The 22,267-nt window shown below is 46.7% G+C and overlaps 1 protein-coding gene across 4 annotated transcripts in view; it reads left to right on the top strand.

Moving 5' to 3' along the window:
* Positions 1 to 21,341, top strand: part of LOC119596827 (cyclin G-like) — an 87,005-nt gene extending 65,664 nt beyond the window's left edge. For 2 of the 4 annotated variants that reach the window (XM_037946168.1, XM_037946169.1), the window contains exons 2-6: positions 14,172 to 14,352; positions 17,070 to 17,210; positions 17,339 to 17,815; positions 18,013 to 18,227; positions 18,436 to 21,341. In XM_037946168.1, the coding sequence (XP_037802096.1) occupies positions 14,230 to 14,352; positions 17,070 to 17,210; positions 17,339 to 17,815; positions 18,013 to 18,227; positions 18,436 to 18,640 (1,161 nt within the window). In that variant the 5' untranslated portion in view covers positions 14,172 to 14,229 and the 3' untranslated portion in view covers positions 18,641 to 21,341. Of the gene's footprint in view, positions 1 to 10,694; positions 11,203 to 13,031; positions 13,501 to 14,171; positions 14,353 to 17,069; positions 17,211 to 17,338; positions 17,816 to 18,012; positions 18,228 to 18,435 lie in introns of those variants that run through there. The other 2 variants (XM_037946167.1, XM_037946166.1) reach the window with 2 other exon arrangements.
* Positions 21,342 to 22,267: the final 926 nt, after the last annotated feature.

Below are 22,267 nucleotides of genomic sequence, written 5' to 3'. Positions count from 1 at the left end.
AGTTTTATAACGTAGCGTGACGTAAAGCTGCCGGTTGTGAGATAGAACGTTAGAGAGAGAGAGAGAGAGAAGCATTTACTGTTGTCTGTTCTCGTGGCCGGCGCTCTGTTCTTCAGGTCGGCCGTTCGCTGTTCTTTGGCTATTGGGAAGAAAAGAGGAAAGAATTGTTTTTTTAGTGTTTGGTAAGTTGTTTGGACTTTATGCTGTTAAGTGTGTATTTTGTTTTCCTTGTTGTTTTAGTTAGTTTTAGGCTGAAAGGTATTCCTTCGTTAATTTTCTGATTTTCTTTATTTTATTTATTTATTTATATTAACTGTTCGTTTATTTTTATTATCATTTCATCTGGGTGTTTCTCTTCGTATTATTTTTGCTTCATTATCTACTTCATAGATATTACGTCTCCATTAACTATGGCGCCATGAGCAAGTTCATGAATTCCCGTGGCTAATGGCGATTAAAAGGCTCAAAGAAGCGTGTTGTCATTCAGAATTTCATGGGTTTTTAGCCGTTAAAATGTTTTCATGATGCCAGCTGAATTATTTTGGCGTAAGGTATGAAAAGAAAGATAGAAATGAATAGTGGTTAGGTCTCTCTCTCTCTCTCTCTCTCTCTCTCTCTCTCTCTCTCTCTCTCTCTCTCTCTCTCTCTCTCTCTCTTCCCTCCCTCCCTCCCTCCCTCCCTCCCTCCCTCCCTCCCTCCCTCCCTCCCCCTCCCTCTCTTTCTCTTTTTCTTTCTCTTTCTACCTCTCTCTCTCTCTTTCTTTCTACCCCTCTCTCTCCCTCCCTCCCTCTCTCTCTCTCCTCTCCTTCTCTCTCTCTCTCTCTCTCTCTTTTCTCTCTCTTTTCTCTCTCTCTCTCCCCCTCTCTCTCTCCCCCTCTTCCTCTCTCTGCCTTTCTCCTCTCTCTCGCTCTCTCTCTCTCTCTCTCTCCTCCCCCCTCTCCCCTCCCCTCTCTCTCTCCTCTCCCCCCCTCTTTTCTCCCTCCCTCTCCCCCCTCTCCCTCTCCCTCCCCTCTCTCTCCCTCTCCCTCCCCTCTCTCTCCTCTCCCTCCCCTCCCCTCCCTCTCCCTCCCCCCTCTCTCCTCTCTCCCCCCCCTCTCTCTCTCGCTCTCCCCCCCTCTCTCTCCCTCTCCCCCCTCTTTTCTCCCCCCCTCTCCTCTCCCCTCCCCTCCCCCCCTCCCCTCCCTCTCCCCTCCCCCTCCCCTCCCTCTCTCCCTTTCCCCTTTCCCTCTCTCTCCTCATCCCTCTCTCTCCCTCTCCTTTTCCTCTCTCTCTTCCCCCCTCTCTTATCTCTCTCTCTCCTCTCCCCCCCTCCCCCCCTCTCTCCTCCCCCTCCATCTTCATCCCTCCTTCCCTTTTTCCTTTCCCTCTCTCACCTTCTTCTCTTTCCCCCTCTCTGTCCCTCCCCTTCCTCTTTTTCTTTTTCCGTCTCTTCCCCTCTTTCTCCTCTCTCTCTCTGTTTCCTTTTTCCTTCGCTTCTCTTCTCTCTCCCCTCTCTCTCTCCTCTCTCTTTCTCTCCTCTTCCCCCCCCCTTCATCCCTTTTTTTTTCTTCTTTCCCTCCCTCCCACCCCCCGGTCCCCCCCCCAAATTCTCTTTTTTTCCTCTTCCTCCCCCCTTCCCTGCTGTCTTATCTTCTCTCTTTCCCACCGCTTTTTCCTCTCCCTTCTCTCTTTTTCTCTTTTCTCTCTCTTCTTCCCCCCCCTCTTTCTCCTCCCCTTCTCTGTTGTTTTACCGTTTTCCCTTTTAATCCGTTCGCATTTTTTTCCCTTTGTCCCCACTTTCCTCTTTTTCCCCCCCCCTCTCTCTTTTTCTCTCTCTCTTCCTCCCCTTCCTCTTTTTTTCCTTCTTTCCTTTCTTTTTTTTTCTTTTTTCCCTTCAACCCTTCCCCTTCCTTTTTTTTTCTTTTTTTTTTCCTTTTTCCTTTGGTTTTTGGATTTTACCTCTTTTCCCTCCCCGCCTTCTCTCCTCCTCCTCCTCCTCCTCCTCCTCCTCCATTTCTCTCTCCCTCTCCCTCTCCTTTCCCCCCCTCTTCCCTCTTCCCTACCCCCATCGCACCCTATCGGGCACAAGTTACTCCATGCACCTCCCATACCCCCCCCCCCCACCACCACCGTGTAGCAATTCTGACGTTACATTTATGCGAAACAAAAAAAAAAAATTGGTAGCCGCCACCACGGGACTAGGGTCCCGACCCTTAGATTTTCTTTATAATTTCTTATGGTGATTCTGACCGATCTTGGAGGTTTAGGTTCAATATATGGCGTTTGCTTATTTTATTGTCATTTTTTTCAGGTTCAATCTTATCAGTGATATTTTAGTGTAATCATTTTAGATTAAAGGTGAAAACCAGACTCATTGTTGAAAAGGATTTAAGTATATTATTCGTGCTCAAAGACATTAAAAAAACAAAATTTGCACAAAACGAATTTACGGACACACATGCACAACAGACGAATTACGGACACAAAACAAACATATATAAACAAATACAGACAATGCGGTAATAAATATACGGACGAACACAAATACATAAATACGCACATAAACGAAAAGTAACACTACACTAATGTTTGTAAATGAACACGACACTGAATGTTCGTTATGTATTCAACTAAGTTTCTGCACTATCGGCTAGCACTCGCTTCTAATCAGGGCACACGGAATTTGGTATCGCACGGGAATACATGACCTGATTTCTGGTATATGAAAGTCCCCATCGACCAAACACGTCTCTGCAGCGACAAGGTAGCGTCTCGCAGCGTCAAGGTAGGTCTCTCCTCCGCCCTGGCCGGCTCTCTGGTGTAACCTCCGTGACTGGCGGCGGGAACTAGGCCGTTTGTGGCCTATCCCGCCAAACGTAAAAAGCGGTTTAGTGACAGGACCGCTACTGCAGCGGTTCGGAGACGTCGTCCGAACTGACGAAGTCGGAAGTCTTTGTGATGTCCGAAGCCGTGCGTATCCGTGTCCGAAGTCCTGTGGGGGATGACCGGGGCAGAGAGAGGTCACGTGGGGCCAACGAAAGGCGTGTTCACTACAACCGCCCCCTCCCAGACGGCGCGCCGCCCCGGCAAGCCGCAACAATCCGGGGACTGACGTAAATACGTAAAAATGCGCCGTGCCCTAGCCAGGTCAAACGGCCCAGCCACGATGGGGCTGCTCTGGCGGTCTTCCACTGGCGTCGAAGGGACAGGATGCTGCAGGCGGGGCCCGAGAACAGACAAGCCCGTTAACTAGGCTCAGGCGAAACAGACGAAAGGCGCACGACGACGTGCAACGGCATACGCTTCCCCCACAAGGACTCGGGTGTACGGCTTGGACAACACTGGACGACAGGAACGACGACATCTGTGCAGGCTCATGCTGGGGATAAAGATCAGGCTCAGTACATGTTCCCATATGTGCTACAATTCCGTGAAAAGGGCATGCTCCTGACATGCGAGATTTTTAAGCTAGCTTGTTACGTTTATGCACGATTAAGCAGATTGGGACACTAAAACATCAGACAAGCAAGTTAATGTTCACAGTAAGCTTACAAAGAAAAAAATGAGCATGCCAGACATTAAACATTTAGTAATGCACAATTTAGTAATGGAAATGCACAAATACACATGGAAATACACAAATACTAATACAAATATACACAAGACAAATAAACATACGAATACAATATATACAAGACAAATGCACTACATGACATACAATTGCAATCTTGCAAAACAATTTCCCATCGTGTGCAGCTTTACATAATTCAACCAGTGAATTAGAACGAAGCATTTGAGGATCTTACTAAACCTAACAACATAATATTAACTGGATCATCTGGATCAATATCACCTGAATCAACCATTGTTTTCCGGGTTGAACAACCCCTTTCGGGCATAATTATTTTTAATTCATTATCTATCTTAAATGGTACAAATTTGATTTCTATGAACTCTATGCTCCGTATACTTTTTAAATGTCTTTCACGATATATGATACTGGCCCAACTTTCTTTATAATTCAAAAGGGACGATCCATCTAGATGACAAGCCTGCACTACCTTGACCTGGAGGTCTTTTACGCAAAACCCAAAGACCCTCCTGAGTTCTGGAAATAGCCTTCGTCCTTCTATCAACTCCCTCCATATTTTCTTCTCTAACCTTCTGCGTTCCCGTGACCGGGGCGTCGCGAGCAGCAAAACAAGTCTAATTGGACGCTTCCCGATCTCCCCATCTCTCGTGTGGTGGTTGTGAGACCGAGGGGAAAGGTGCACTCGCGTCCCGTAAGAGATACAGAGGCTGGTTGTTCACAGATCTGGGGGAAAGCGGTGTTGAGGGCTAATCGCACGTATTCTAGTCGGGTATTCCAATACGAGGGGTTTCACATAATGCTGCTAAACAGTCTTTGATTACGCGGTTGCATCGCTCGACTAGTCCATTAGAAGCTGGTTGTAGGGGGTGGTATATCGCGTTTTCGTTCCGAGCAATTCACAGATTTCTCTGAAGTACTCGCCTGAAAATTCGCTCCCGTTATCTGATAATAATGTGAGGGGGCCCGAAAAAGCGTTATATAATGTGAAATTAAGGCGTCTGCGACGTGTGCGCACCTTACTTGGCATGGGCACCAACTGTATAAAAACCGCGTTAACTCATCTACGATAGTTAGTAACGTACTGTCGCCATTACTTGCAACCGGAGGTCAATCAGATCAACCGAAACTCGTTCGAATGGCTCCGGGTCGCGAGCGGATTGGCTGCGAGAGGAGCACGCCGCGTAGGATCTTTTCTTCCGCTTTTGACACGTTGGGCAGGACTGAAGGGACTTTCTGCAGTATTGCAAAGCATTAGGGAACCAATAAAATCTACTAGTCTCTTGTATGTCCTAAATATCCCTGGATGACCGGTTTGTAATGCTGTTATGCAATATTTTCATTGTGCAGGGCGAACTTTAGGTGGCAGTACGAGTTGACTCACTAAGCCAGATGGTAATTCTCGCACGTGGTATAATACGCCGGGTTGTTTACCTCGAATTCTTTCTAACGATGCAGGGATCTTTACGCGTGGAAAGGCCTTCCCTTCGACAAATCTATTACCCGCGGCATAAGGGATCATCCAGCTGCATTTTTCTAAATTGGTCGGGATCTATCGATGACAAACTATCGCGGCTACGGTCGTGATAACAGATCTGGTACATGGGGGGAGGCCCCTGGTTTGTAAGTTATTTTACAATCGTAAGAAGCTATTTCATGACTCCACCGAGACATTTTCGCGGACTTAGTGGGACGTTTGAAAATAAAAGTAAGAGGGCGGTGATCCGTAAATACTCAAGGTACGCCCGTAAACGTACGCGTCGAATGCACGTATTCCTTCCACGACAGCAAGCGCCTCGGTGTCGGTGGCGCCGTATCGGACTTCGGCGCCCCTTTAATTCCTACTGTAAAAGGCTACGGCGTACGGTTTTCCTTCGCAACGTTGCATCAGGCACGCGCCCCATTGCAAAATTAGACGCGTCGTATGAATTTCGAATGGGAGATTAAAGTTTGGGTCTACGAAGGACCGGAGCGGAAACTAATGCCCCTTTTCAAATCCCCGAAAACTTTTCTTTCCTCCTCACCCCCCTGGGAAAATTTTTTATCTTTCGGGTTAGAGATGTTAACGGCGCGGCGATAGTGGGCGTAATTGCAATGTGGCGCCCGGGAAAAAACCACTTGACACCAAAAACCTCTGAATTCCCTTACGTTACGCGGCGCGGCCATACTAGTATGAAGCTGTTTTATCGGGGTCTGGGAGTCACGCCGTTTGGCGACACAAACAATTTCCTAGCAATTTTAATTCTTGTACGCCAAATTGACATTTATTTAGATTGAGCTTAAATCCTGCTTGCTCGATTAAATGCAGAGTCTCTTCTAAATGTCGTACGTGGTCATCAAAGTTTTTCGAATAAATAACCACGTCGTCCAGATAGGCCATGGTATGTCTGCCTAATACAGGTGATAAAACGAAGTTTATCATTCTTGGTAAAGTAGCGCCAGCCGTTTTCAGGCCGTATGGCATACGCCGGAATTGCCACAAATTAGTGCCGTTCTGAAAAACGCGGTTTTGGCCTGTCGTCGGGGTTTAACTCAATTGACCCAAAACGCGGAACGAGCATCTAGGATGGAAAAGAAAATGTTCTGCCCGAGCTCGTCGATCATCTCTTCCATTCGAGGAAGAGGATAAGAGTCGGCCGTCGTGTGCGCGTTCAAATTCCTAAAATCTATACAGAATCTAAAACTATGGTCTTTCTTTCGGAATAGGACTATAGGGGACATCCAAGGTGAAGTGGATGGTTCTATCACCCCACTATTTAGCATTTTCTGGCACTCTTCTTTAATTTGTGCTTGCCATTTGTGGTAATCTCCACTGCCTGGTTATGATGGGCGAGGTATCACAGTAGGGATGTGATGGTATATACCCGGTACGACGCCTATGTCACCTTTTTCGCCGTCAAAGAGTCTCTTGTGAGACATAAGTACCGATTTATCTCTTGATGTTTTGACGGGAGATGATTGAGAGCTAACTCTGATAAAAGATCTGTTGGCTTGTTTGGCGCTTACTTCCGCTGCACATACTTGATTGCACGGGCATGCTCGTTTCTAATCAACGCTAGTTTAAAACATAACCCGCACGTATTTTCAGGTCTTTTTTTAGCTAGATTTACGATCCAGATTGGGGCGTTACCATGACTAGATTTGATAATCGCTTTGGATAAACCATCTCGCTGAGACAACCGTGCACAATTATATCGCAGTCCGAGTGCGATATTCGACTTATCGTTTTCCGGCACGAACTTACCGGGTTTTGGGGAAGGTATAACCGTCGCGCGTTTTATACGAGCATATGACACAGGTGGGGGTCCGAACAAACCTTTAAGATCCACCGTATGTACAGGGACTTTACTTCAGCAGGCTATACCGAGCGAGGGTTTGTCGTAAACGTCACAGGGAGGACTCCTCATTTATACGTAATCCATATTTATAGGAAAGGGCTTGTGATCGAGTGAAAACTTGAATCGTCGTAAAAAGCGATACCTATTAAGACGTTCCTGGAAATGGACACGTACTAGTATTGTGAATCTGTGGATTACTTTTTTAAGGATGGGGATATTTTAACCTCCACGTCTCTTTCTTCTATCGTCTCTAGTAAAGTGCCCGTTACACCTACAAGCGACCTCGCTTTACGTGCGCGTGAGGCAAACTTAAACCAGTTTAGGGACGAGCTGTTAATAAGGGAGACCGCACTTCCCCTGTCGATGAAAAACCCAAAACTTTTTTTCCTCCTACATTGATCATAACGGTTGGTCTGCCCGTTAAATTAAATTTCTGCCTCAGCTTATAGTTACTGTCGACATCAAAGTAATCGTGAGGAGCGCGCCTCTTGCTGAATTTGCCAAGGGGACCCGAGGCCTGGCCCTCCAGCCTTCGTGAAAGGGGGCACGCGTACCGTCGTGGTCTGGCCGGCGACAATGCCAGCATACATTGCCTTGCGGTTTTTCTCTGCATTCGCAGTTGAGTGACCTCGTGACTATGGTAAAAACAGTAGGGCGCGACGGGCGTAGCGACGGGGTTCGGGGGCGTGGTGTCGCAGCGATAGGCAGTGGTTCACGAGGGGCTCGCGGTGTTCGCGACGAGAACAATTTGTTTGCTTTAGTTACTATCTCATAGAGGGGTAATTCTTCACACGCTATTAAAATATCTGCGATATCAGCAGGTAAGCCGCTCATAAAATCCTTCTAATTAAAAGCTACCGGATCGGGCCCATTTTTGTGGAATATTCTCTCAAAACCATGTATACTATTCCTTCTATTTCCAACAAAAAATCTTGCGGCGTCTGTCCAGGTCTCATGTTTTACGCTGTAAATTACAGAAGAAATCGCTGGGTGTTCGCCGTGCCTTTAAATTTTACGTCTTAATAAGACTTAAAGCGAGCCCAGTCTTCTATCGTTTTAAATTCAGGAGAATTTATCACAAGATCTGCGGTTCCTTTGCAATAGGTGCGCGCGAGTCTTATCCTTGCCTCGTCTGCATCGTCTGGAGTTACGAGTTCTATGCGCCTGAGCCACGTTTCTAAATCTTTACTGCGGGACAAGTTATCTTTACTCTCTTTTACGTCGAAGTACGGGATCGCGTCTTTGTTCATCTTACTCTAATTTGCGAAGGCGTTTTTCCGACAGGCGTTATTCTACTTGTGTCATTAGCATCATCTTTATTGAAAGTCAATCTAGAACTCTGGCTTTCCGAGATTTTCCCCGCATTGCTATTACTTAAAAGGTTGGTCATGGCATCTAGAAAGGGGGTTTATATTTTCGCCTTGACAAGCGATCATCTCTCTTAATCATGCATAACCCTCTCTTGCTTCATTCATTTCCCTCTCGCGCTTCATTCATTCCTACACCCGTAGCAGTCATTCCACATATGCTTCATTCATGCACTTTTGTAGGTCAGTCATACCCAAACTGTGTCTCATGCAGACCCAAACTATTCTTTCGAATAACTGGGTTGGCATAACCCCTGGGTGATGTTAGCTTGTGCGCCTTCGGGTCAACCCATACTTTCGACTGTCCCTTCATCCATATTTGATTCATCCAAATCAACGTTTTCTCCTACTTTGATTGACTTTTAAGATTTGGCATTTTTTTAAGTATACAGGCAAGTTGCGGAAAAAACAGTGGTGTTACAGACGCTCGCTCCTTAATCACGTACCGAGAAATAACAGAACAAAAAAACATACAGAACACGATGACACTTAAATAGTGTGCTAGTCCCAAACACAGTACATCAATTTAAACAGCTCGTGCTATACAAACAAAGCTCATTAACAAATTTTTAAATTTGCATGAATCTTAACGTAATCATGCATTTGTATAAAAACCCTAACCGAACGGCCGACTTGTAAATCTGCGTATTGCAGGTTATACATATAGATCAAAAATAAATGCATCAATTGCAAATAATTTGTTTGTCGAAAACTTTAATTCAAGGTCTAAATACTGAATAGGCGAGTGAGCGTCGTAGTCTTTCAGCGCTTTAAATTAATAGCCTAACTATTAGTCCGTAATTCGTTACAAAAACACTGAACGTGGGTGCGAAAATGATTTAGATAAATGTCTATACCATAGATCCCACCGCGATATGCACCATTTTATATGTATGTCAGTTGTTTGCAATTCGACGTTACATTTTATGCGAAACAAAAAAAAAAAAATTGGTAGCCCCCACCACGGGATAGGGGTCCCGACCCTTAGATTTCTTTATAATTTCTTATGGTGATTCTGACCGATCTTGGAGGCTTAGTTCAATATATGGCGTTTGCTTATTTTATTGTTCATTTTTTTCAGGTTCAATCTTATCAGTGATATTTTAGTGTAATCATTTTAGATTTAAAGGTGAAAAACCAGACTCATTGTTGAAAAGGATTTAAGTATATTATTCGTGCTCAAAGACATTACAAAACTAAATTGCACAAACGAATTTACGGACACACATGCACAACAGACGAATTACGGACACATACAAACATATATAAACAAATACAGACAATGCGGTAATAAATATACGGACGAACACAAATACATAAATACGCACATAAACGAAAAGTAACACTACACTAATGTTTGTAAATGAACACGACACTGAATGTTCGTTATGTATTCAACTAAGTTTCTGCACTATCGGCTAGCACTCGCTTCTAATCAGGGCACACGGAATTTGGTATCGCACGGGAATACATGACCTGATTTCTGGTATATGAAAGTCCCCATCGACCAAACACGTCTCTGCAGCGACAAGGTAGCGTCTCTGCAGCGTCAAGGTAGCGTCTCTCCTCCGCCCTGGCCGGCTCTCTGGTGTAACCTCCGTGACCTGGCGGCGGGAACATAGGCCGTTTGTGGGCCTATGCCGCCACGTAACAAGCGGTTTAGTGACAGGACCGCTACTGCAGCGGTTCGGAGACGTCGTCCGAACTGACGAAGTCGGAAGTCATTGTGATGTCCGAAGCCGTGCGTATCCGTGTCCGAAGTCCTGTGGGGGATGACCTGGGCAGAGAGAGGTCACGTGGGGCCAACGAAAGGCGTGTTCACTACAACCGGTTCCTCCCGTCCCTATGCCCCCCCCACCCCCGTCTTTCGAAGCTCCGCCCACTCTCGACGTCGAGTGGTGATGCAACTGTTTACGTATGGCTTCTTGGTGTTTCCAGAAGTGGGAGAAAACGTGTATTTTCCCCGTTTTTATGTCTTTGTTTTTGTTTTGTTTTGTTGTTTGTTTGCGTGGTTAGGTGAGTTTTAGTTTTTTTTTGTTTGTTTCGTTTGAGGAGGATGAAGTGGTCGATAGTTTTTGTTTGTTTTATGTTTACTCACTTTCTTGGATTGTGCGTATGTGTTTTCACTATCTCGTGAGTCGAGAGCGGAAGCCTACGTCATCACGTACACACACACGAACGAACGAACGAACACTCATACACTGATAAACACACACACACACACACACACACACACACACACACACACACACATCCACACACACACATCCACACACAACATACATAAACAAACACACACATCCATACACAACATAAACACACGCACGTGTACCCGTGCACACACACGCGCGCGCGACGCAACGGCCGTGAGCGGGGGGAGGGGGGGGGGCGTCGAGGGCAGGCCAGCAGCAGCAGGAGAGGATCAGACCCCAACAGGGCTTGCCACGAGCAGAATCAGCTTAGTCTCCGTAGTGGTCCCCCGGTGCCCGCTGTAGGAAGTCGCTCGTTCTCCCGCCGGCCTCCCTGAGAAATAGTCGCTCACTCGGAGTTGTGGATTTCGTCGAGCGTGGAGTGCAGATATATGAATATAGGCCTACAGCGTGTTGGAAGTGGATTTTTAAAAAATAATTCTTGTCACGAATTTGGATTATTATTTTTATTTTAAAAAAACTGATTGATGGATTACGTTGAAGTGGAGGAGAGATGCGAATGTTGTCAGTGACCGTGACAACGTTCTATCGGATATTGCCTGTTCAGTTTTGTTGTGATTGAGACTTGCATTAATGTTGTGAATAAGTTATAAGTGCAATTCACCGTGAAGTTTTTTGTGTTCTCTGCGTGTGATCAGAACTTATGTGACGCCTAAGTTATTTAAGAACTTGAGAACGATGAGTGTGGAGTATAACTAGTCATCGGTTTGAGAAGAAAGGTGAGTTTTTTTGCGATAATATTCCGTGTTTTTTGTTCTCTTATTATTATTATTTTGGTAGTGTATATCTATGTCAAGTAACGCAGTGATAGGTATGTGAAAAATAATAATAACTGCAAGTAGAAATTTAAAACGGAATTTAACGAAAGAGCTTCACTGACACCGGAAACGAAGTCGATGTTGTGACAGTCCCAAAGTTCGTTTTGTATTCGTGACGTCAGTGGCCCTCCCCCCTCCCCTCCCGTCCACTCCCTCCCCCCTCCCCCCCGCAACAGCTGGTCCCGTGGATGTTTTCCAAGACTATGGTGATGATGGCGCGCGCCTTCACTCTGTACGTGAATTTTACTTTACATGCTAATACATATCTTGACGTTGAAGAACGTTTCTTGAAATCTTCCTAGTGAGTGTCTCTCTTCTCTGCCGCTAATCTTTCTTTTCTTTTCTTTCTCTCTTCTCTCCTCTTTTCTCTCCATTTCTCTCTCTCTCTCTCTCTCTCTCTCTCCCTCTCTCCTATTTTCTCTCTTCTCTCTCCTCCTCCTCCTCTCCTCTCCTCTCCTCTCCTCTCCTCTCCTCTCCTCTCCTCTCCTCTCCTCTCCTCTCCTCTCCTCTCCTCTCCTCTCCTCTCCCCCCCCCCCATTTCCGTGTATATATCCAATACGTGGAAACAGTTTCCTATATTCGTGCATGAAGGGAATGGGAGCCGTTTTGTTTTATAATTGTTGAAACAGAGGTGGACTGAGGGGCTGGTATATGATATAGTCATCATATTACATAGCAGTGTTTCATCACATCGATAATATATCTTCTTTGAAGTATTCTCTTGCCTTGACATATATTGCAAGTGCATAGGAGGCATTGCAAAGAATGGGGGGGGGGGAGGTGAATGAAATGAAATATACATCAACATTGTATACGACAGTCTCGTCATGCGTTGGGGGTTTGACAGGACGTAAACACATCTGAATATTTTGAAGGTGTTTGGTCAGGACGTAACCACACAGGCTGGTGATATGGTCCTAGGCCTATGTATGATGTATGTGTGTGATTCTGTTAGTAATTCTTGGTCCTGGTGTGTGTTGAGATCCCGTGCCATGTAAATAGGACGTTTGGCAGGACGTAAACACCTGAATATTTTGAAGGTGTTCGGTCATGACGTAACGACATGGGCTTGTGAGATTGTGTGTGTGTGTATGTGTATGTGTATGTGTTTGTGTAAATAATTCTTGGCCCTGGTGTGATCTTGTGCATGTTGAGATCCCGTGCCATGTAAATAGGACGTTTAATAAGTGAAATCAGTGGGACCCATGTATTTGAACACACTGGAGGTTCCAAGGTTCACTCGTCATAGGCTGGGCCGAGTTGCGGGCTGTCGGCGGCGGGGAGATTTATTTGGAGGCTTATGGGGCTCGGGCGTTCGTTTTTTCTTGGTTTTCTGGTGGTTTCAGCTTGTCGTGGGTGACGGCGGAGGCGACTGGGCGTGCGGGATGAGGGTTTCGGGTTTTGTTTAATCGGTGGAGTTCATGTTCTGAGAGGGAGAGAGAGAGAGACGGACGGACGTCAATAGCCCGGAGTCAGCTGATGAACAAAGCGATTCGTAGGAAGTCTTCGTCGGGGGGTTCTGGGGCGCCTGGCTCTCCGCTGGGACGATTCTCCTGTTCTCGAAGGGGGATTTGGTTCCCAAATTTCGCCCGAAAGCAGCGAAGGACGTGGCCAAATGGAGCGGCGTTACCAGGGAACTAGTTCGCGCGTCGGAGGCGGGTGCGTGCGGCGGCGCGGCGGCTCCCCCCCCCCCCCTCCCTCCTCCTCCTCCGTCCGCAGCCGCTCAGTGTAAACAAAGCCTCGGTCGGGGAAGCACGGTCCTCGGGAGCTCGCTCGCCTCATCCGTACAAATCCTGTCTGTGATATCTCCCCCTCCCCCCCTCCCACGAACAACGGCTTCAGCACCCGAGCCTCGGATTCCCCACCACCTCCTCCCCATGAAGCAGTGCGTCTGAAGCCTCGCCCTCCCCTCTCTGCCTCTCTCTTCTCCCTCGTGTGCGTCTCCCGCGGGTGTACCATGAGAGAGGCCGCCCGGGAGAAGAGCTAGTCGGGGCCCAGGATCAGCCGCCTCCTGCTCGCTCCTCCTGCTCCTCCTGATTGCCGCTGCTCCTCCTCCTTCTCTCTCCTCCCTTCGTCCTTCTCCTTCGGCGTCGCCTATGCCGTCGCGCGAGGGCCCCGCCCCCCCCGCGCCCCGTCGCTAAAGGCATGCCCCGAGAACAACGCGCCATGGACTGAAGCGCCACGGAGTAACTTTGGCAGGTATGTATTTTTTGTGAGGGGGAAAGAAGAGTAGGAAAAGGAAGAAAGGAGAGAAGAAAAAGGGAAAAAGGGGGATAGATAGAAAGGAAGAAAGAGGAAAAGAAAGAAGTTTTCTTCCTTGTCTTGCAACCTGTGTTGCCGAGGAGTGTAATTATTATTATTATTATTATTGTTTATGTAATTATTTATTTGTTTATTTTTACGGGGGCTGTTTTCTGCCGGTGTGTGATCGTAAATTGTGTATATATTTCTTTGATCTTTTTGTTTATTAATATTATTTGGAAAAATGTAATTTGGTTGCGTGTGTGTATCGTAGAGGAGCTCAGAGGCGCCTGTTTCCGCGAGCTCATGGAAGCCCAATCGATAAGGACATTACCGTGATGTTGATAATATCCTTCCTTTCGCCCGAATTCGCTAACAAGCTCGTCCCTTTTCTCCTTTCTTTTTGTGAGGAGTGAACCTTGGAACCTCCAGTGTGTTCAAGAAGATGGACCTTTTCTCACCCAATTTGAAGTCTCGTCCATTTCTCCCCCAATTCGCTAAGAATCCCGTCCTTTCTCCCTCAATTCACTAACAACCCGTCCTTTTCTCCCCCAATTCGCCAACAATCCCGTCCTTTTCTCCCCAATTCGCCAAGAATCTCCTAACAAGCTCTGCCTCTTCCCCCGCAGGTGGTGCAGCTGTGTGGTGTGGGTTGTGTGTAGAGTGAGCTGGTAATTAGAAGAGACGATGGCGTGCGCTCCGTCTCCTCCTGTAGCAGAGAAGGGCCAAGACCTGCTGACGCCGTTGCTTGAGGCCCTGACACTCGAGCCTAAGTACCAGCCCGCCTTGGCACTCCCGCACACTGCTAAGGTAAGTTGCAGAAGGGGTGACACGGGCGGGGCGGGGTGGGAGGGAGAGGGGGGTTAAATGTTATTTTGGTTTTGCTTTTTTTTCGGGGGGGGGGGAGGGGAGGGGTTAGATTGAGTTTTATTTAGGTTTGTGTTCTTGCGTCTGCTCTGTTTGTTTATTTCTGTTCTGCTTTTTTGTTTATCATCTTGTTTCTTCCTGTTACGTTGCCTCTTGTGTGTGATGAAGCTCGTCGGTTTAGCGAAGTTGGTTAACCATTATTTCTGGCTTAAGAAAGGTTATGGAGCTTACACCCATCCATAGTGAGGAACTCGAGATGGAACTCATAGAAACTCTCGCTTGAATGCCAGGCTGACGCAACACGGCAAGCAGAGAGAGAAAAACAGTAATGTGGCTTGTGGGGGGGGGGGCGACCGCGCTTCTACAAGCATTCCTTGTTCTGTGGTATTCCCATTCCTAGCCCGTCGCATAGGTTTCGGGAATCGCTGTTGCCATAGGAACGAAAGGGGGGAGAGGGGAGGGAAGGGAAGGGAGGGGGGTGGGAGGAAGGGAGCTCTTTGTTTTCTTCCCGAACAACCTTTTCAAATTTAAAGGTCCAGGTAGTTGAGAGAGCGAGGAGGAGGAGGAGGGGCCATGGTGTCCCGTCCCCCTGCCCCCCTCCTCCCCTCCTCCCTTCCTCTGTCTCCCTCCTCCTCTCCCCCCACCGCTCTGCCGTCTCTCTCTCCCCCCCTCCCCCCCACCTTCCCGTTCCTTGTTGGGGTAGACTACTGCGTTTTCGTTTTTTTTTTTTTTTTTTTTTTGTTCAGCCCCGTGGTTTGTTGGGGTAGGTAGGATGTCTTGTGTCGTTGCTTGCGAACGAGGGGGAACGACGCTTAGCTCGTCGGGCCTTGTTTAATTGGAAGATAAAGTTCAAAGTAGCAAGTATTGATGAGTGAGAATACATGAGCCCCGCCCCTAAATCTCCCCTCCCTTCCCCTCCCCTCCCACAGCTTTGCCTCCCCCTCCCCCCCACCTGCGTCCCCACCTCCACTCTCACGCCAACTATTGCGCTCTTAAACGTTCGTTCTGTGTCTCTCACTCTATAGTTCGTGTGTCTCGAGTGTGTTTCGTGCTTTTGCTCTCCTTCTCTCGCACGACAGCGATTCCCCGGCCCACAGAACCAGCGCAAACGAGACGAAAAGGTGACATTTGTGTAAGCCACGGGTAGCTCCCCCTCCTCCTCCCCTCACCTCCACCTTCCCTACCCTGCCGTCTGCCCTCCCCCCTCCCCTTTCCTCCCCTCCCCTCCCCTCCCCTCCCCTCCCCTCCCCTCCCCTCCCCTCCCTTCCCCTCCCCTGCCCTCCAGAGTCCACCCCCAGCGGGCCCCTCAGTCAGCATCGCACAGGGCTGCCAACCTTGCCGACGCCTCCGCTCGATGACGTCGGTTTATTTTTAGTAGTCGTTACTGTCGCCTTTTTTTCCGTATGGATTATTGGTGCGATCGGTGGAGGGGCTTCTCGGCGACTGCTACGGCCTTGTTTTGGTATTGGGGAGAGGTTCCGCCATGCTGTTCTTAAGGGTGTGATGTTGGTGGACCTGAAGCAGAGGAGGAGAGATATTGATGACGCAACGGGAGAGTGACTGACCCCACGGAAGTTCTAGAGTGTTCTGCGATGTTGGGATTGATGTAGGATGTAGGTCGTTTAGGCGTCCTGCAAGCGTCGTCGCCGTCGGAGGAGATGGGGTCGAAGAAGGGAGGGAGGGATGGGGGGAGGGGCAAGGACAGAGATCATCTTGTCACGTGACCCAATTTTAAGCCATTGTCCCAGGATTTCTTTATCGCTAAGCATTCATTCACAGGCAATGTGGCATCTAAGTGTCTTTGCTCGAGAAAGCTTCTTAAGATACGCGAAGCCTGCGGGATTAGTGTTGGCTTAGGAATCGAGCAGTGCCTTTGGAGTGGCGGCGAGAGGTTACCGAGTACGCCAGAGCCACTGGCTTGGCGCAGGGTTGGCACTCCTTTATCCCCCCCCCCCTCCATCTCCCTCCTCGTCCCTCCTCCTCTACCTCTACCTCTACCTCCTCCTCTTCCTCTTCCTCTTCCTCTTCTACGTCCTCCTCATCTTCTCCCCCTCTCCCCCCTCCTCATCTCTCCAAGGTAGATCGAGTATTAGGATCAGTGAGGGGATCTAGGCAACAGCGCTGGTATGCCATCTTCACTGTTGGGAGATCCTTGTGCTAATATGTCATCTCCTGTTACTCTCTCTCCTTCTAGCCCTCCCACACAGCTACCTCCTTTTCTCCCTCCCACATTCATCTCCCCCTCCCCCCCTCTTCTCTCTCCCCCACACTGAGCCTCCCCTCCTCCTGCCCCTTACACAATCAAGAGAGGCACTTGGCTCAGGAGATAGTTAATAAGTTTAGGCTTATCCCCTGCGGAGGTAGCTGGAGGCAGCTACTCTGCATCTTTTTTCAGTCTTCTCCCTCTTTCTCTAAAAGCGTTGGAGTTTTGTTTTGTGGTTCTCCTCTTGTTTGCTTACTCTTGTTTTGATCAGGATATATCTTGTGTATGAGTGGGAAGGAGTAGCTTACTGGGAATTACCTATTATGGTTTTTAATTTGGTCAAGTCCTGTTCTGTTTTGTTAATAAGGTGTGGCAGAGCATACGCAATGTTTGGAAATATTTATGAAGAATCCGCACAATTCGTCCCGAGACGCTAATGGCTCGATTCCTCTTCCAGCAGGATGGTGGGGAGATCAGCATGAGGATGCGCAATGGGTCGGCCCATGTGCTGCGTTGCCTCAAGGTGTGGTATGACCTTCCACCCGATACCTTTTTCAACGCAGTTAACATCATGGATCGTTTCCTCACACGCATGAAGGTGAGTAGAGCCTGCATGAGAACCCGTGTTTGCTCAACATTCTGGATGATTTTGTAATGTAAAGTGTATGAACTGCGTTGTGAACTATTCCAGTTTTTTAAAGTGCCTTTTTATCTTCTTCTTTCCAGGCTCAGCCAAAGCATTTGTCTTGCATTGCTGTGAGTGCATTCCATCTTTCATGCCAGTTCACCCCTGGTTACAGCCATCTGAGGGACGTGCCCCAGGTGGTTCCGGACACCAGAGACCTCACCACCATCTCTCAGTGCAAATGCTCGTCAGGTGATGTGACCCGCATGGAGCGCATCATCATGGACAAGCTGGCCACAGACCTGCGCTGCCAGCCACCTGTTACGCCCCTTACGCTGCTCCGTCTCCTGCATGCTGCTCATTCCCATCTGGCGGCCCCTCACCTTGCCCAGCCCTCACACCCCACATCCCTCACCACCCTTGTGCACAAGCTGGAGATCGTGGAGTGCGACGCAGCAGCTGCCACATTCAGACCGTCAGAGCTGGCCCTGGCTCTTCTGGCACTGGAACTGAGGCACGATGCAGCCAACGAGCAACTTCACAATGCTTGTATAGATCATCTGCAAAACATATGCAAGGTAAGGTCTCATTTTTAGCACTGATTTTGAAATACATGGCTAATTATGGTATTCAAGTTAAGTACCTATAAAGCAGCTATTTGAAATGTTTGATAATCCTGTTTAGCTTCAGTATCTTAAAAGCAGCAATATCTGGGTTGGGACTTGAAACCGAGAGATGTGTGCGGAGAGTGTTTAACATCCTTGATTTTCACCAGGTGGCTGACGACAGCTTCAGTAAGTGCCAGAAGGTAGTAGCTGAGCTGATGGATCAGTATGAAAACCAGAGACACTCCCCCCACCGACAACGTCTCGTCTGGAAGCTCTCCAACAGAACTCTTCGACAGCTGAGACCCACCGACAAGTTCACCACTCGGCTGCCCACCATTGTTGAAATGCAGGGTCCCTCACATCCTCCTATCATTAGGCCGAGGTATGTTCGTGTTCTGGGGAAGACTCGTTTCTTTGGCCTGTTCCTGTTCCTGTTTAAAAGGGAGTTCCTTGTGGATGATATATCTTTGAATTTTGAGTGTTTTCATCCAAGAAATTTTCATTGTTGTATTAGAACTTATGGCTTCATCGCCCAAAATCTTACTCTCATTGTACAAGAAGTGTGCTGACAGCTGCTTCTTCCATTCCAGAACGGATAGCGAGAGCTCGGAGATGTACATGTCATCTTCCGAAGAGGAAATGGACTACGATTACGACGAAGAGTTCCCCCCCCTCCCCACGCCAGCAACCTCCATGAAATCTCCTCGGAAATTGCCCAGCCAGTCGCCCCACAAGAAGGTCCCCCCTTTTCTTCCTTATCCTCAAGTTAACCGAAAACATAACCGCCTTGCATAATTGTTTTTGCTGTGCAGCGCACCTAGGGCAAGCAAGAAACTACACCCTTTGCCACATTAAAAAAAAAAAAGTATCGATGTTTACTACGGATTTTATATATTATTTTAAGTTCCTAAGTGTGCAGTTTTGGATGTTAGTTACAGCATTTACTATGTGAATCTTGGCATTCTGTTGCAGCATAGGTCTATATCAGTTTTTGGCCGTGTTAGCTGTTCAGAAGACCCCAGCATCTTTCAGTCTGGTCGTCTTGCTCTGTGTTCTGACTTCCCAAGTTGAAACTGCACAAAGCTTTCTTTTAAGCACCATGCAACATTTTTAACTCCATGAACACTTCATACAGTGTTCCTTGCTTTATATATTTTTTTCTTTTGACAAAAAGTTCTTGTTTTCCTCAACTGTGTACTATTGCTTCTTAGCATGATTTTCTTACACGTAAATCTTACATTTTAAGCAAAAAAAAATATATATATGAATAAAAACTGGTTGAAACTGACCACCGAAAAGTGATACTTTCAAGGAGTAGCAGTAGCCGAGAAGGACTTTTAGTTTGTTTCCCTTTTTCCTCGGTGTTTCCTTCCTGTCCAAGGAAGGTTGCACGGAGGAGAAAGCGACTAGCAGGTCGTCTTGCTGTCCTTGTTCAGACAGGCCCTGTAGGGCTCACTTATTTTTGTCTGTCATTTAGCTTCATCTTTGCCATAGGAAATTTGTCTTGGTCTTTACATGATCTTTAGTGGAAAACTCATCATTGATTACTTAAAAAACAAAAAAAACATAAAACCTATAAAAACATTACTTTATTGGATGTATGTAATAGTGTATTGTAGCTTTATTCAGCATCTTCAAGAAAAAGTACAAAAAAAATCATAAAATTCACAAAACATACTAACAAGTAGGGTTATATTGTAATAACCTTTCTTTCCATTTATTCACACTAATAATCTCTTTGGGTATTGCCTGGTCATAAAGCAAAATTAGGGTGGTGATTCTTTCCTGGCTGATTCACACATGGGACAGGTTTATCATTCGCGCGCAGAAGGAAGCTACACTAGTCCCTAGTCAGTATTGTTCTGTGCCATGAACAGAGCTCCCATGCAGTGTTGCCATCCCTGCGATAGCTCCAGCCGAAGCAGCAGTTCCCCACGTCAGTGCGGAGGGGGTTGTGGAGGCCGAGGCTGAGCAACACTAGACGTGTTCTGTTTTGGACACAAGGCTGTGATAACCCCAGACACAGTGTCTGTTTTTATACGATGCTAGGGGTGACGAGCGCCTCTCTTGTGTGACCCAAATGCTGAGCAGCGCTTTCGCGTTGCCTCAGGGAGTGTCTCCAGGTTTTGTTGCCATGGTCGGTTACTAGAAGGCCAGCGTCTGCAGACACTCGACGCCGTCGAGGCAGAGTGAGACTGGCCATTTGTAGAGTACTTAAAGGCAATAACCAGGCTGGCACTGCAAGTGAAGGTGGTTGTTGCCCTGTTCGGGAGCCTGATTCAGGTAGTGCGGCACACAAAAGATACCAGGGTGGTGCCTGACAGGCTGCCTCCGAGCGATGGACACCCGCCAGGGCGACGAGTCGCGGAGGCGGCCCGTCCCCACCCAACCACACCAGCATCAGCGCTGTTGATATATTAAAAAAAAAAAAAATATTTTGAATTTAATTGCTTATAATTTTGGTTCTAAGTTGTATGTAATCGATGCGACAGAACCTCGTTTTATTAAATATTGTACCTGCCAGTAAAGATAGATTGTCAGAAATATATTGGTGCTGGGCCTCAGGCGTCAAGTCTGGCCTAAGTGCATACGTTCTTGTAATTTTGTGCATCGTATTTATTTAGTGATGTAAATGATTTGTACATTGAATGTGAATTGTATTTTTAGTTTATATGGAAGTATATATTGTGTTTATTGGTTCAAGTCATCTTGAAAAAAGTGCTATCAATATTTTATTATGTTTTAATAAGGAAAGCTTTTAAAGCCAGCGACAGCAGAAGGAACCCAAGGAGTCTTGTAAACCACCCAAGGAGTAACAGGTTATGATTGTCTTAATAGGACAGTGCAAGTTTTATGTCCTTTTTTTTTTTCTTTCTTTCTTTTTTAAACATTTTTTGTTGGATCACAATGACCTGCCCGTGAAGCCATGGGACGTAGAGCCTCAGCCCCATTGTAGTCCAACCCCCATCTATAAATGCAATGTATCCTGTCATATAGCTAAAGCTGCGTGAGGCGATTCTCCCTTCAGTCCATCGCGATCATATACTTCTATTATAAACAGTAACCTGCTTACGACTTTGGTATATATGATGTGCGGGTTGGTCTCCAGGGGGGGAGGGGCAGCAGTACCCCTCGCCCCGGACAACCCTCCAGCAGATGTGTTGGTACAAAGCTTCAGTCAGTGTGATGGTGTAAGTCTGGAAAACTATGTTGATGTCAACGGGCACCTATATTGGGGCTGAGGCATAGATAGGACTGAGTGTTATACATGGCTATGGCCCGAATACTATTTTAATTTTACTTTATTAATGTGTACATAAAGTGTATGATGTACAGGTGTAAGTTATTTTGAAGGATCTATCAAAGTCTCGGGCATTTGACAACAACCCAAAGAGCCAAAAAACATTAAAAAATGTGTAGTTGATTCTTGTGTCATACACAGTTGTCTAGCCTCTCCACAACAAAAAGGAAAATAAAGATTAAATATTTTTCTAAACGTGGTTGTTTCTTTTTCTTCACAAAACAAGTTCCCCTTGGTGACAAAAAAATAAATAGATTAATTAATTAATTAATTAATTAATTGAAAAATAAAAATAATAATAAATAAATAAATAAATGGAGTCCCTTCTAAGAAGATGATTAAAGTAAAGGAGAAATGGAATTTATAGTTTTACATATTATGTTCAAATGTTAATGAAATTTTATGGAAATTAATAGATACTCTTTAATTTGAATTCAAAACTCCAAAATGCTCTACTCAAGATATCAGCAAATACAGTGAGATCTTTAAAATTTACACACACACTGCTAAAAGTGCCCACACTCGCTCGCTCTTTTGCCTGTGGAGTCACTTGGCACATTTTTGCTCTTAATTAATGTAGACCTATACCTTCTTTACCTTAAATCCATAAATATATCCCCCTCTCTCTGTCCGTATGTCTCTCTCTCTCTTTTCTCTTTCTCTCTTCTCTCTTTCTCTCTCTTCTCCTCTCTTCTCTCTCTCTCTTCTCTCTCTCTCTTCCTCTCTTTCTCTCCTTCTCTCTTCTCCTCTCTTTCTCTCTTCTCTCTCCTTCTCTTCCTTCTCTCTTCTCCTTCTCCTCTTTCTTCTCTTCTCTCTCTCTCTTTTGTCCTCCCTCTCCTCACTCTCCCCTCTTTCTCTCTCTCCTCTCTCCTCTCTTCTCCTCCTCTTTCCTCTCTTCCTCTCTTTCCTCCTCTCTTCTCCTTTATTCTCTTTTGCCTTCTCTATTTTCTGTTCTTCATCGCTCCGTTTTACCCATCTTTCTCTTCTCTCTCTTCTCTCTCTCTCCCTCTCTCTCTCTCCTCCTCTCTCCTCTCTCTCTCTTCTCTCATCCTCTTCCTCTCATCCTCTCTCCCCTCTCTTCTCCTCTCTCATTCTTTCGTGCCTATCTCTATTCTTCTTCT

Source organism: Penaeus monodon, chromosome 38 (assembly GCF_015228065.2).
Source record: "Penaeus monodon isolate SGIC_2016 chromosome 38, NSTDA_Pmon_1, whole genome shotgun sequence".
Classification (NCBI taxonomy): domain Eukaryota; kingdom Metazoa; phylum Arthropoda; class Malacostraca; order Decapoda; family Penaeidae; genus Penaeus; species Penaeus monodon.
The sequence above is the reverse complement of the archived record's forward strand: the minus strand, read 5'-3'. Positions and strand labels throughout refer to the sequence as shown.